General features: G+C 29.7%; 1 protein-coding gene across 4 annotated transcripts in view; it reads left to right on the forward strand.

Annotated features, from left to right (window-relative positions):
- Window positions 1-14289, forward strand: part of Cog1 (conserved oligomeric Golgi complex subunit 1) — a 348144-nt gene that overhangs the window by 23346 nt on the left and 310509 nt on the right. For all 4 annotated transcript variants that reach the window (XM_085819219.1, XM_085819218.1, XM_085819217.1 and 1 more), the window contains exon 12: window positions 3901-3960. In XM_085819219.1, the coding sequence (XP_085675345.1) occupies window positions 3901-3960 (60 nt within the window). The remainder of the gene's footprint in view (window positions 1-3900; window positions 3961-14289) is intronic.

Raw genomic sequence — 14289 nt, forward strand, 5'->3', positions numbered from 1 at the left:
GTCATAAATTACATGTATTTTAACTGTGAAATTTTATTAGATTGTGATTTTAATAGGGCTTTTTTAACAAATATTGTTAAAAAATAAATAAAATTTATTTAATAGTGGCCATGCAAATCCATAATAACTAAGGTTATCTAACTACTTAATTTAATTACTTATAACTAACTGCTTACCCTTAATTATCTCTGTATATTTAATTGAGTTATTGCCTTTTATTAATCCTTACCGTGGTCACAAGGTAAAACAAAAAAATGCAAAAATTGATGTAAAACTTATTTTTTTAATCTTGTGAGACTTAAAATAATAAAAAAACAAGGTATCACCTCTTGTGCTTTAGTAGCTTATTGGAACCTTAACCCTTTCAGGACGGGCATCCCATATATGCATTCCTTAAGAATGTCTCTTACAGCTGGGTGTCTCATCCACGCATCACTAGAGATTGCGTTCAAAAGACGAGTGATGCATATATGCATTTTAAGCTGGAACATTTTTCTGAAGACCACTAGATGGCATCTTATGTCCATTACTTTTGAAATGAACACAGTTTTAGGTTCCTGACCTTGAGTTTGATATATTCTGCCCGACTTTTGTTTTACTCATCAACTGTTGAGAGAGTCGGGGGGAGGGAAAGATTAAACAGAGGTGGGCTCTTTAAATCTCCATGTGCTAATATAATCATTCGCGTGTCTGATTTATATCCAATTCCTTTTTATTATTCAGGGTTCTTACGGTCCTTAAGAGTCCTTAAAAGTCCTTAACTTTTTTGGAATTAATTTTTGGTCCTTAAAAGTCCTTAATTTTGGCCAAAATTGGCAGAAAGTCCTTAATTTTAATCATCTGAAATTTCTGTCTGTTTTTACGTCTGCCATTTTGGGTGTGAATTAGCATTTTGCAGGAATATTTTTGGTGATTCACTAACAAATATGGCTATTTTTTGAATGGGTTCATGAGTTATAATTTGTTCCTATTTGTAATATAAATAATGGTGGGATACTCAAGTTTCTGAGCAAGAAGTGAAACATAAGCATTTCAAAATTATTTCATTTTTGTAATGAAGAGCTCTCAAACAACTTTCCGCTTTTGGGGATGTGAAATCTTTTATTAAATGGTTCTAAATTTGACGATTATCAACATTTTGGCGATTTTAAGATTGGTTTCTGTAGAAAATTTTTAATTCCGAGATCTGGGAATTTCTTGACGATTTTTTTAGAACATTCTAACATTGTTAAATTTCATTAAAATAAAGGTAATATATTGGAATTATATTTAAGAAATAACATTAAAATAAAGCATTTTTATTTTTCACTGTCATATTATAAAGTTCCATTTTGGCCACATATTATACAATTTTTTTAATCTGAAAAATAAGCAAGTAATAATGCTATAAAGCACAGTTTACAAAACAGTTTTTAGCAAAAGCAAAATAGCTATGTAATTAATTAAAAATGTCTTTTTAATTTTTTCATGTTAAAATTTTTCCCATTTCTCAGAATTCTCAGAAAATGCATCAGTTTTCTCTATAAAATTAATTTTGCACTTTTTTCCTCCGATTTTTTTAAAAAAACATTTCTGGCTTTTTTCTGTTACAGAATTGGTAGGGGTAATTTTTCTTTAGGATTTTAGACATTGAAGCTTGGAAAGTTTAGAAAGATTTTAAGGCAAATTTATAGACCCACAATTCTAAAAGATTCCAGGAAAATGTGATAAAATGAAAAATGTCTCCATGGTAGTAACACGCAGTTTCTTACATTTTGGAGAACATCTGGAAAAACAATGAAAACATAATACTTGAATGTTTTACTTCTGATTCTAGAATCACTTTCTTAATATTTTTATCTTCCCTTTATTTTCTCTACTTTTCACTAGATACAAGCATGAAAAATATCAAGAGTACTTCTAATCTTATGATATGGACAGACATTATAGAAAGGAATTTTTTATTAATAAAGAAATTGAAAACTGACACACCTGACGCAGTCTCTGTGGATCCTAAATTCTGCTGCTTGGTGCCTTTATAAATTCTGCTTCCAATGCCTGCCCTAAATTCTAAAAGTTTTGCCATTTCTAGATTTTGTTGCTCAGTGCGTCCCTAAATTCTAATGCCACACCAGCTCTGTGACCAGACTTTACCATATGTATTTCATATTTCTTCTGAATGTTCGTATTACTAAAGAAATAAAATTAGCAGCTTTTTCCATGCATTCTAAATGCATTTAGTCTTTTAGGATAACAGAAGTCTTTAATTAAATGCCAAAAATTTAAAGTGAAAAGGAAACTTGTTGAAAAAAGAAACTAAATATGTAAAGAGAAAGAAAACTATTCTTCAAATGAATATGTACAGTTATTATTACGTAAATTACCTAGTTGTTTACAGTTTCAGCCTTTACTATAATTTCCCATTTCTATTTCCTCACCAGAATGCAAATCACTTAGACAGTTTTTAAACTGAGGTTTTTAGAGTGTAAGACGAGTGTGTTTCTGACCTAGTTCTGTCAGCTCTGATAATTTGTAATTATTAGTCTTTCCATAACTGCTGCTGACATTTGAGTTTATTATGACAATAGAGTTACTGACCAGATTAATTTGAAATTAAATTGTATAGTCTTTGACCGCTAATCCATATTTTTAGTTTGAATTTGATTCTTCTTGTCTTGGAGTCGAGATATGCCTTGTCAAAGCATTCTGTGCAAATCTGATATTGATTTAATTAAAGATTTTTTTTTTGCTGATTTTTAAGCACTTTAGTTTTTATCTTATATTACTACATTTAAAATCTCATCCTCATACAATATTGCTCCCTTTTTGAAAGTTATTTAGTTACTCATAAACTAGGTGCAGGCATGTATTAAGTGTCATTCACTCTGATTAGAATTTACTCATACAGTCAAAAGTCTTTAATCCGAATATCCATAATCCGGAATGATCTATAATCCGGACCTCAAAGCTACAATCTTTCTGCGCATCCGTAAAAGCGTAATGCGTTTACGCATGCGCGTTTAATGTATAACGGCGGTATAAGCTAAGCTAAACTTATCTAATTATCTATTTCAGTTAATGTTGCTGATTGCGTTGTTTCTTAATCTTCTAATTGTATCCGGCTTATTATTTTTTGCAGACTGTTAGAGCAATTTTATAAAAGTAAGCTTGAACTTTCGATTATGTCAAAAAGAATTTCCGATTCTTGAGCTGCCAAAGGATCTACAAAGCGAAAGCATGTTTTGATGTCCATCAAACAAAAAGTGGAATTGCTGTAAAAAATGGATAAAGGCATTTCTTTTGTTTCTCTAACCATTCCGAAATCCGTTTATCAATTTCGTGCTGCTCTGTGGCCCCGGGGGGGGGGGGGGACGTCGCAGCGCACAATGAACTGGAAGTTGATCTGTCAGCACTATCCTTATCTTCAGGGCAGACGTTTTTATTTTATTCGGCTTACAATTCCTTAGTATTTCATCTCGATGTACTCCGTCTTTGATGTGATTTAAATCAAATTCCTCGTCATTATAAATATCACGAATACAAATCAAATAGTTTTCTGGTTGCAATTTTCTAATTTCGACTATGCGTAATGTGTGCTTTACACAAGTGCGCGTTGAAAGAAATGTTTAATAAAGTAAACAAATAAATATTAAGCTTTTTTTTGTAAATTTTGATACCCTTTAAATCCGGAATTTGCCAGAGTCCGTACGAGTCCGGATTAAAGACCTTTGACTGTATATACTAATCAAAATATAGATGTTACCAATATCATTAGCTTAACTACTGATACGTTTTGCAAAGGAGAAAAGTTAGTTATTAATTATACAATAGCTATTTTAGTTGTAAATTTATATGACCTACATGCTTGCTGTTTTAAGAGAATACATTTTGTATTTTTAATAATAATAATTATATTTTTAGAGTGCAAAACAAATCTATTACAACGAACATTACAAAGGGTTATTAGCAAAGAAGCATCAGGTAATGATTAAAATGTATTATATACTTTTTTGCATCTTTTTTGCGATATTATAAGTCTGTTTTCTGATATGTTACATTGAATAACGTGTTTTTCAAAATATTTTAGAAGTGGCTTATTATTTATGTGGTATGTAGATATGTTACATTAAATAACGTGTTTTTCAAAATATTTTAGAAGTGGCTTATTATTTATGTGGTATGTAAATATCATGCTATATAAATATCATGAAGATGCAATGTATATGAAGTAATTAGCAAAACTATAATAGTGTGCAAAATGAATTCTCTCTACATGCATAAAATTACTTACTTAAAAATTGTGGAATAAAATTCAGTTAATTTAATTTTGGTATATATAACATTGTAATATAAAAATCAAATTATCTAAAAACTCAAGTATAAATGTATTTGGTGTAAAACTCTGTTATGAAAGAAATAAAACTGAAATATATGGGACAATAAAATTTTAAGAAAAACTGAATGTTTGAAACAAATGCAAATGTCTGACAGTACTGGGACAGTGATTTCCTGTGTATAGAGGCATATCACAGTGTAATTTCATGTTCTCAATAAGATGATTAATTTAAGGAATTAAATTAGAACTCTCTGATAATATGGTTTTAAAGGGTTTAAAATTTGTAAAAGAAAAATTTTGTTGTCTTTTCAAGGATATCCTGTAGCTTCGACATGAATTTTAATTCAAAATATTTTGCTGGCTTTTATTTAAGTTTCAAGAAATTTGCACATTATCACTTATTAAAAGAATATTAGATTCCATATATTTGTAAAAAGCTTTATACACAATTCTAATACTTCCATCTTGATATCTTTGGAAAGGCATAGAACTTTTGTTGAACACATGCAAGGAACACATTCATTGATCATTAATCCTCTTCGTATTTACATTTGCTACATCTAGATGTTAGAGCGTTTAGAATCAGATGTTAGATTGAAACTTAAGATTTAGGCAGCCTTTCTTTTGTGGCGAGATCAGTGAAACACAAATCCTTCTTTCTTCTTGAAGTCATGGTGTTTAAAGTGTTCTCATTCTGCTGTATTAAGTTGTGATGGTGTACTTATTTTAATGTTATTTTTTTGTGCGTTGAATTTTTTGATTTGAGCTCTATGGTTATTGATTCGAAAGTTAAGATTGTTTTTAGTCTGTCCTATATATTTAATATGTCAAGTACCGCATGTAATCATGTAAATACAGTTAAATGTTTTTCATAGAAATTGTTTTTTGGGTTTATCTGTAGCAGGCATGGCGTTAAATTTTCAAGTTTGTCATCTAGTGGAATGACATTTAGTGATTTCAATATGAGTTAAACTAGCAAGATATAAAAGTAAGGAGGCTGCTAACCTTCAATACAGTAAAGTTTTTGTATAAGAACTTTAAAACTTAAAAAGGTTGGAGATAATATATAAAGTGGGTACATTAGGTAAGAGATAAATAGCGCTAATAGCTGCTATTTAGCATATCAAATGTTGTATGAACTTAAATCCATTTAGTGCGAATACAAGTTATTATTACTTGCGCAATTGCTGCAAAGTTAGTTAATAATAATTTATTTCCTAAACCGTATTGATTAATTGATTATATTATCTCCTAAGTTTAATTAAAGTAGAATTATTTTAAAAGTGTGCATCCATACTGGTAAGTTATATTTTGAAAGATGTTTTGAAGTAATTTGAAAGCAAAATGTTAATAATGTTTTAACGGGGACTGGAGTTAAATCATCACGAAGAATAATATTACAATTGTAAAAGTAAAAATTAAAACATGTAATTATTGTCATTGATCGGAAATTAGTTCACTTTTCAAGGGGAACAAACCAACTCCCATTCAATGATCAATAATTGATAGAAATACGTAAATATGAAAGTGTTTCGTCTTTACTCGAGTTATAAATTAAAGCCAAACCGGCAATTCTAGTCAGGCCAAATATTTCCGCGAATAGTTGTTACTCAAAGAACTGATTCTCATGAAGCATTTTAGTCAATTCAATTTGGAGTAAAAATCAATTACTGTAGAGAAATCTTGTAAAACTCGAGTAATCGTCCCCGACACTATCATCTTTATGTATTTGAGTACTATATTATTTGTAGAAATTAAACATTGGAAATTGTCATTATGAAATCGAAATCAAAGTAAAGTTGAAATAAACATAGAAGATTATAAAAAAGATAAATAATGCAAACTTTGCAAAAACAAATCAAAGAGAACATAAAAATAATATAAAAATAAAATAGAAAATAATATAAATAAGATCAGTGAATGTACATGAAGATATAAAGGCCAGAAAGGTATTAAGTAACTTACATTCTTTCTAGTGGGGGAGTTGGCAGTGTGTTCTCTTCGTGTCTGACTCAGAAGTGTAGGGTGTCCGAAAATTCTTAGCGGCAGTAGGGGCTTTGAATTATATCAGTCGGCAAGACTTGGGTGAAGAAATTTATGGTAGTGGGTGGGACTTGGAATTCTTGAGGGATGTATTTTGTGGAGTTCTTATCTGAGAGAGACCGTCTGTTAAGATTTTTTTAAAAATACTAGTGAATGGAAATTAATTAATTTCTGGCTAATTGTCGTGTCGCAATGATTAAGAATTTAAGAAAGGAAAAAGGCATTTTCGCTATCCAAGAGCTAGTAGACAGTCTAAAGGCAGGAAATAGGCCCATTTTTTTAGTAACAGTATAGTAACAGTATATGTCTGAAGACAATTAGCTTTTTACAATATATACAATTGAGTAATTACACTATATACAAATCTTTCAACTGACAGTCATCCAACTTATACCGCCTTCTCAGGTTTAGGAATAAATTATCATATCCCTATCAGTTAAATGATTTAGAGTGAGTATTTAACGCCTGCTCTTTTAAGGCAATGGTTGATAAATTGAAAGGGAATTAGATTATTTTTGAGAATTTTGATAAGGATCAAAATTTCGCGTTGTAAATCTATTGTATCTGTGCATATAGTTTTAATTCATTGTATTTGATTAATTATAGTATTGTTAATTACTTTTTTGGATATGTTGGAGTTCCAATTTATTAATTTGTTAGTATTGAAATTGAAGTTTCTTGTTTTGTCAAAAAGTAAAATTTTTTTGTAGTTAATGATTTGAAGATCTAGAAAGTCTATGCTATTTTGTGAATTATTAGTTTTATTAAGTTTAAGACAATTCGGATAAATGTCGGAGTTTTCAATTTTACCAAAATTATTAATTGTAATAAGGTCATCAATAAATCTGTAGGTGTGTTTGTAGTAATTTAACTCTTGTGGTTGTAGATTTTTTTGGAAGTTAAATTCTTTGACAAATAAAAAGATATTACAGATCGAGGTGCTGGAATGTAAGCCCATTGGCAATCCTCTGACTTGTTTAAAAAGTTGATTTTGAAACTTGATGTAGTTATGAAAAAGTGTGCATTTTAGGTAGGTTTTCCATTTGTCAAGAGTCATGATATTGAGTATATTAGGGAAAAGTTTTGGTAGATCAAGTAGACTGGTATAGATTTCTTCTAGAGGAAGTGAGGTATATAAGTTTTCAAAATCATAGCAGTTAATGTTTTGGATGTTAATGGTATGAATGGTATTAATGACAGGAGTGTTATTATGAATGATCCAGCAATAGTTATGATTAGTGTTACAATCATTGAAAATAAATTTACAGATTTTATTAAGTTGAATTGAAAAATAATAGTCTATATTTTTCTTGTAATTATTAGTTCCATTAGCTATAAATCTAAATTTTAATGGTGTTTTATGGAATTTGGGAATCGCATAAAGATTAGTAAATCTGTTGTAGCTTGCATTGAAAGTAATATTGAGTTTCTTATGAAAAGTTTTAATCCTGTTTATTATAGATGTTTCTGTAAGGTTGGCTGATTGATAAGTAGTTGCGTTGAGAAGTTCTTTATGAATAATCTGAGTGTAGAATTGTTTTCATATAATGCTAAAGTTATTAGTTGCTTTATCTATTTTTGTAATAGTAAAAAGCTGTTTTAATTTACTAATATCAGATGTAAGTTGCGACCAGTTCAGTGTACTTTTAAATTTGAGGTGACTGATTTCTGTGGATATGCGTTGAAGAATTTTAGCTTTCCATTTTAAGAAGGTATCTATGGGAAAATTCAGTTGATAGCTTGCTTTAACTATAAATTCGTTGATGTTGTTTTCGAAAGTCTTGTAACAGTAATTTGTAGTCATGTTTCTGACTGGTCTAAATTTTGTACCATAACTCATTAGTGTTTTTAGTTGATGGTTTTGTATGATATTCAGGTTGCCAGTAATTATGTGCTGGTGATGAGAATCTACGTAATTGCTGTAAATTGGTGTCTTACAATGTCATTCTGCAGTTTCATCTATTTCATGGTGGTTAGTAAGCAAGTTGCTTAAGGTCCTTTGATATTTAAATGCAATCATTGGTATAGTGTCAACTGCGGGGAAGTAATCTTTACAATCTCTGATGATTCTTGAGAAATGAATATTGTCAAACTGCGGATGCAGAAAATTGACTTTAAAATAAATTTTGCGTTGAGTGAGACTATTAGAGAGTCTGAAAAGACTAAAATCAAGAATCATGTCTTTAATGATTTGTATGTCGTCGTAGCTTTATTGAATGAATTTTTTTAGTTTGATAAGGAATTTATTAGTACAGGAGTGTAACCAGTTGAGAAGTTTCTTGGGAAAACAGTCTGAGTCAAAAAAACATTTCAATTGTTTTTTCAATGCAAGTGTATCCAAAGTGGATAAAAATCTCGCATTATTTTTTATTTTGCTTCCTCTTTTTCCTCTCTGCGTTTTGATGCTGTAGAGTTTAAATTGGCTGAAAATAGACTTCTTAGAAGTATCTCTATGACTATGTATATAAGTGTTAAGTCCATATGGATAAAGTGAACGTTGTTTTAGTATATAGAGAGATTCCTGAAAAATTCGTGTTTTGTGATTGGGTATTATATCTAGTATCTGAAGTTGAATAGAGTTGAAGTCATGGTGTTTAAAGTGTTCTAATTCTGCTGTATTAAGTTGTGATGGTGTACTTATTTTAATGTTATTTTTTTGTGCGTTGAATTTTTTGATTTGAGCTCTATGGTTATTGATTCGAAAGTTAAGATTGTTTTTAGTCTGTCCTATATATTTAATATGTCAAGTACCGCATGTAATCATGTAAATACAGTTAAATGTTTTTCATAGAAATTGTTTTTTGGGTTTACCTGTAGCAGGCATGGCGTTAAATTTTCAAGTTTGTCATCTAGTGGAATGACATTTAGTGATTTCAATATGAGTTAAACTAGCAAGATATAAAAGTAAGGAGGCTGATAACCTTCAATACAGTAAAGTTTTTGTATAAGAACTTTAAAACTTAAAAAGGTTGGAGATAATATATAAAGTGGGTACATTAGGTAAGAGATAAATAGCGCTAATAGCTGCTATTTAGCATATCAAATGTTGTATGAACTTAAATCCATTTAGTGCGAATACAAGTTATTATTACTTGCGCAATTGCTGCAAAGTTAGTTAATAATAATTTATTTCCTAAACCGTATTGATTAATTGATTATATTATCTCCTAAGTTTAATTAAAGTAGAATTATTTTAAAAGTGTGCATCCATACTGGTAAGTTATATTTTGAAAGATGTTTTGAAGTAATTTGAAAGCAAAATGTTAATAATGTTTTAACGGGGACTGGAGTTAAATCATCACGAAGAATAATATTACAATTGTAAAAGTAAAAATTAAAACATGTAATTATTGTCATTGATCGGAAATTAGTTCACTTTTCAAGGGGAACAAACCAACTCCCATTCAATGATCAATAATTGATAGAAATACGTAAATATGAAAGTGTTTCGTCTTTACTCGAGTTATAAATTAAAGCCAAACCGGCAATTCTAGTCAGGCCAAATATTTCCGCGAATAGTTGTTACTCAAAGAACTGATTCTCATGAAGCATTTTAGTCAATTCAATTTGGAGTAAAAATCAATTACTGTAGAGAAATCTTGTAAAACTCGAGTAATCGTCCCCGACACTATCATCTTTATGTATTTGAGTACTATATTATTTGTAGAAATTAAACATTGGAAATTGTCATTATGAAATCGAAATCAAAGTAAAGTTGAAATAAACATAGAAGATTATAAAAAAGATAAATAATGCAAACTTTGCAAAAACAAATCAAAGAGAACATAAAAATAATATAAAAATAAAATAGAAAACAATATAAATAAGATCAGTGAATGTACATGAAGATATAAAGGCCAGAAAGGTATTAAGTAACTTACATTCTTTCTAGTGGGGGAGTTGGCAGTGTGTTCTCTTCGTGTCTGACTCAGAAGTGTAGGGTGTCCGAAAATTCTTAGCGGCAGTAGGGGCTTTGAATTATATCAGTCGGCAAGACTTGGGTGAAGAAATTTATGGTAGTGGGTGGGACTTGGAATTCTTGAGGGATGTATTTTGTGGAGTTCTTATCTGAGAGAGACCGTCTGTTAAGATTTTTTTAAAAATACTAGTGAATGGAAATTAATTAATTTCTGGCTAATTGTCGTGTCGCAATGATTAAGAATTTAAGAAAGGAAAAAGGCATTTTCGCTATCCAAGAGCTAGTAGACAGTCTAAAGGCAGGAAATAGGCCCATTTTTTTAGTAACAGTATAGTAACAGTATATGTCTGAAGACAATTAGCTTTTTACAATATATACAATTGAGTAATTACACTATATACAAATCTTTCAACTGACAGTCATCCAACTTATACCGCCTTCTCAGGTTTAGGAATAAATTATCATATCCCTATCAGTTAAATGATTTAGAGTGAGTATTTAACGCCTGCTCTTTTAAGGCAATGGTTGATAAATTGAAAGGGAATTAGATTATTTTTGAGAATTTTGATAAGGATCAAAATTTCGCGTTGTAAATCTATTGTATCTGTGCATATAGTTTTAATTCATTGTATTTGATTAATTATAGTATTGTTAATTACTTTTTTGGATATGTTGGAGTTCCAATTTATTAATTTGTTAGTATTGAAATTGAAGTTTCTTGTTTTGTCAAAAAGTAAAATTTTTTTGTAGTTAATGATTTGAAGATCTAGAAAGTCTATGCTATTTTGTGAATTATTAGTTTTATTAAGTTTAAGACAATTCGGATAAATGTCGGAGTTTTCAATTTTACCAAAATTATTAATTGTAATAAGGTCATCAATAAATCTGTAGGTGTGTTTGTAGTAATTTAACTCTTGTGGTTGTAGATTTTTTTGGAAGTTAAATTCTTTGACAAATAAAAAGATATTACAGATCGAGGTGCTGGAATGTAAGCCCATTGGCAATCCTCTGACTTGTTTAAAAAGTTGATTTTGAAACTTGATGTAGTTATGAAAAAGTGTGCATTTTAGGTAGGTTTTCCATTTGTCAAGAGTCATGATATTGAGTATATTAGGGAAAAGTTTTGGTAGATCAAGTAGACTGGTATAGATTTCTTCTAGAGGAAGTGAGGTATATAAGTTTTCAAAATCATAGCAGTTAATGTTTTGGATGTTAATGGTATGAATGGTATTAATGACAGGAGTGTTATTATGAATGATCCAGCAATAGTTATGATTAGTGTTACAATCATTGAAAATAAATTTACAGATTTTATTAAGTTGAATTGAAAAATAATAGTCTATATTTTTCTTGTAATTATTAGTTCCATTAGCTATAAATCTAAATTTTAATGGTGTTTTATGGAATTTGGGAATCGCATAAAGATTAGTAAATCTGTTGTAGCTTGCATTGAAAGTAATATTGAGTTTCTTATGAAAAGTTTTAATCCTGTTTATTATAGATGTTTCTGTAAGGTTGGCTGATTGATAAGTAGTTGCGTTGAGAAGTTCTTTATGAATAATCTGAGTGTAGAATTGTTTTCATATAATGCTAAAGTTATTAGTTGCTTTATCTATTTTTGTAATAGTAAAAAGCTGTTTTAATTTACTAATATCAGATGTAAGTTGCGACCAGTTCAGTGTACTTTTAAATTTGAGGTGACTGATTTCTGTGGATATGCGTTGAAGAATTTTAGCTTTCCATTTTAAGAAGGTATCTATGGGAAAATTCAGTTGATAGCTTGCTTTAACTATAAATTCGTTGATGTTGTTTTCGAAAGTCTTGTAACAGTAATTTGTAGTCATGTTTCTGACTGGTCTAAATTTTGTACCATAACTCATTAGTGTTTTTAGTTGATGGTTTTGTATGATATTCAGGTTGCCAGTAATTATGTGCTGGTGATGAGAATCTACGTAATTGCTGTAAATTGGTGTCTTACAATGTCATTCTGCAGTTTCATCTATTTCATGGTGGTTAGTAAGCAAGTTGCTTAAGGTCCTTTGATATTTAAATGCAATCATTGGTATAGTATCAACTACGGGGAAGTAATCTTTACAATCTCTGATGATTCTTGAGAAATGAATATTGTCAAACTGCGGATGCAGAAAATTGACTTTAAAATAAATTTTGCGTTGAGTGAGACTATTAGAGAGTCTGAAAAGACTAAAATCAAGAATCATGTCTTTAATGATTTGTATGTCGTCGTAGCTTTATTGAATGAATTTTTTTAGTTTGATAAGGAATTTATTAGTACAGGAGTGTAACCAGTTGAGAAGTTTCTTGGGAAAACAGTCTGAGTCAAAAAAACATTTCAATTGTTTTTTCAATGCAAGTGTATCCAAAGTGGATAAAAATCTCGCATTATTTTTTATTTTGCTTCCTCTTTTTCCTCTCTGCGTTTTGATGCTGTAGAGTTTAAATTGGCTGAAAATAGACTTCTTAGAAGTATCTCTATGACTATGTATATAAGTGTTAAGTCCATATGGATAAAGTGAACGTTGTTTTAGTATATAGAGAGATTCCTGAAAAATTCGTGTTTTGTGATTGGGTATTATATCTAGTATCTGAAGTTGAATAGAGTTGAAGTCATGGTGTTTAAAGTGTTCTAATTCTGCTGTATTAAGTTGTGATGGTGTACTTATTTTAATGTTATTTTTTTGTGCGTTGAATTTTTTGATTTGAGCTCTATGGTTATTGATTCGAAAGTTAAGATTGTTTTTAGTCTGTCCTATATATTTAATATGTCAAGTACCGCATGTAATCATGTAAATACAGTTAAATGTTTTTCATAGAAATTGTTTTTTGGGTTTACCTGTAGCAGGCATGGCGTTAAATTTTCAAGTTTGTCATCTAGTGGAATGACATTTAGTGATTTCAATATGAGTTAAACTAGCAAGATATAAAAGTAAGGAGGCTGCTAACCTTCAATACAGTAAAGTTTTTGTATAAGAACTTTAAAACTTAAAAAGGTTGGAGATAATATATAAAGTGGGTACATTAGGTAAGAGATAAATAGCGCTAATAGCTGCTATTTAGCATATCAAATGTTGTATGAACTTAAATCCATTTAGTGCGAATACAAGTTATTATTACTTGCGCAATTGCTGCAAAGTTAGTTAATAATAATTTATTTCCTAAACCGTATTGATTAATTGATTATATTATCTCCTAAGTTTAATTAAAGTAGAATTATTTTAAAAGTGTGCATCCATACTGGTAAGTTATATTTTGAAAGATGTTTTGAAGTAATTTGAAAGCAAAATGTTAATAATGTTTTAACGGGGACTGGAGTTAAATCATCACGAAGAATAATATTACAATTGTAAAAGTAAAAATTAAAACATGTAATTATTGTCATTGATCGGAAATTAGTTCACTTTTCAAGGGGAACAAACCAACTCCGATTCAATGATCAATAATTGATAGAAATACGTAAATATGAAAGTGTTTCGTCTTTACTCGAGTTATAAATTAAAGCCAAACCGGCAATTCTAGTCAGGCCAAATATTTCCGCGAATAGTTGTTACTCAAAGAACTGATTCTCATGAAGCATTTTAGTCAATTCAATTTGGAGTAAAAATCAATTACTGTAGAGAAATCTTGTAAAACTCGAGTAATCGTCCCCGACACTATCATCTTTATGTATTTGAGTACTATATTATTTGTAGAAATTAAACATTGGAAATTGTCATTATGAAATCGAAATCAAAGTAAAGTTGAAATAAACATAGAAGATTATAAAAAAGATAAATAATGCAAACTTTGCAAAAACAAATCAAAGAGAACATAAAAATAATATAAAAATAAAATAGAAAATAATATAAATAAGATCAGTGAATGTACATGAAGATATAAAGGCCAGAAAGGTATTAAGTAACTTACATTCTTTCTAGTGGGGGAGTTGGCAGTGTGTTCTCTTCGTGTCTGACTCAGAAGTGTAGGGTGTCCGAAAATTCTTAGCGGCAGTAGGGGC

This window comes from Stegodyphus dumicola, chromosome 6 (assembly GCF_044657685.1).
Source record: "Stegodyphus dumicola isolate Sdum_Otavi_A_Nest chromosome 6, ASM4465768v1".
In the NCBI taxonomy this organism is placed as follows: domain Eukaryota; kingdom Metazoa; phylum Arthropoda; class Arachnida; order Araneae; family Eresidae; genus Stegodyphus; species Stegodyphus dumicola.